Source organism: Chenopodium album, chromosome 6 (assembly GCF_948465745.1).
Source record: "Chenopodium album chromosome 6, dcCheAlbu1.1, whole genome shotgun sequence".
Taxonomy (NCBI): domain Eukaryota; kingdom Viridiplantae; phylum Streptophyta; class Magnoliopsida; order Caryophyllales; family Amaranthaceae; genus Chenopodium; species Chenopodium album.
In genome coordinates, this window is record NC_137839.1 from 50,325,243 (window position 1) to 50,326,516 (window position 1,274).

At 38.5% G+C, this 1,274-nt stretch overlaps 1 protein-coding gene across 1 annotated transcript; it reads right to left on the reverse strand.

Moving 5' to 3' along the window:
* Positions 1–926: 926 nt before the first annotated feature.
* On the reverse strand, positions 927–1,274 carry LOC145636939 (uncharacterized). Its single transcript, XM_081688471.1, has one exon. The coding sequence runs from the start codon at positions 1,272–1,274 to the stop codon at positions 927–929; it is 348 nt and encodes a 115-aa protein (XP_081544597.1).

Genomic DNA, 1,274 nt, shown 5'->3' on the forward strand with positions numbered 1-1,274 from the left:
GTGTCAGCAGCTAGACATGTATGTGGTTCCCCTTTTGGAACACATTCTTCCAGATTTAAAGGTTTGTTAACCAAGTAGTATAAGCCATTTTTTGCCTTGCCTATACCCTTGATTTTCGTAGTGACAGAATCTTAGATGACACAGTGTGATCCATAGAAATTCACCTCACACTGAGAGTCCCTGGTCAATTTTTGAACAGACAAAAGATTATATTTAAAGTTAGGCACAACCAGCACATTTTTCAGAACAAGGGAATTTTCCAATTCAGCATTTCCAGTATGAAAAATAGAAGAAGATGCTCCTGTGGGAAGAAAAATTCTTGGAAGATTCTTTGCAGCTGTAACACCATAAAGGTAACTGAGATTTGAGGTCATGTGATCTGATGCTCCTGAGTCGAGTATCCAACTTTCAGTCATGTTTTCAGCACTGCCACAGGACACCATGCCTGAGAAGTTGTTATCTAGTTCATCATCAGTCTCATTTCCTCTCACAACACTTGATGAGGGCATGAGCTTAAGTATCTGCTCAAACTGTTGTTGAGTGAGAGTCACATTCCCACCACTTTGAGGTCTAACCTGAGCTATTGCAGCCAGTTTGGGTGGTGGTTTGTTGTTACTCCATTTTTTATCTACACTCCTAGTGTGACCCTTCACTGGATTGCCAGTCTTGTGCTTTGGATGCCAAGATGGATATCCAATGACAGTCCAACACCTATTCTGATTATGCCCCTTTCCACCACAAACAGAGCATTTTTCAGAAAAATTTGATCTTCCATTTTGTTTGCCATACATGGCATACGCATCATTATCAGATCCATGAAGTTGAAGAACCTCCCTTTAGCTTTCTTCTTGTTGCAGTATCGAACAAGCAGTATCAACAGTTGGCAGAGGTGTCATCATGAGAAGCTGTGTTCTCATGGCACTATACTAGTCATTAAGACCATTAAGAAACTGAAACAGTCTACTTTCCTCTTGAAACTTAGATATTGCACTCAACAAATTTCTTATATCAGCTGATGTTTCATTAACAACAGGCATAACATTCATAGAGTCAAGTTCTTCCCAAAGACTGGACATAGTAGTGTAATAAACATTCACAGTGTTATTATTCTGCTTAAGGTTATATAAATCTCTATTATGTTTATATTTCCTAGATCCATTTGCCATAGAAAATCTTTTTTCAAGTTGTACCCATGTTTCTCTTGCAGTGTTAACATAGAGCACAGATTTCTTAATAGTGTCAGACAAGCAAGAATGGATCCAAGAAATTACCAT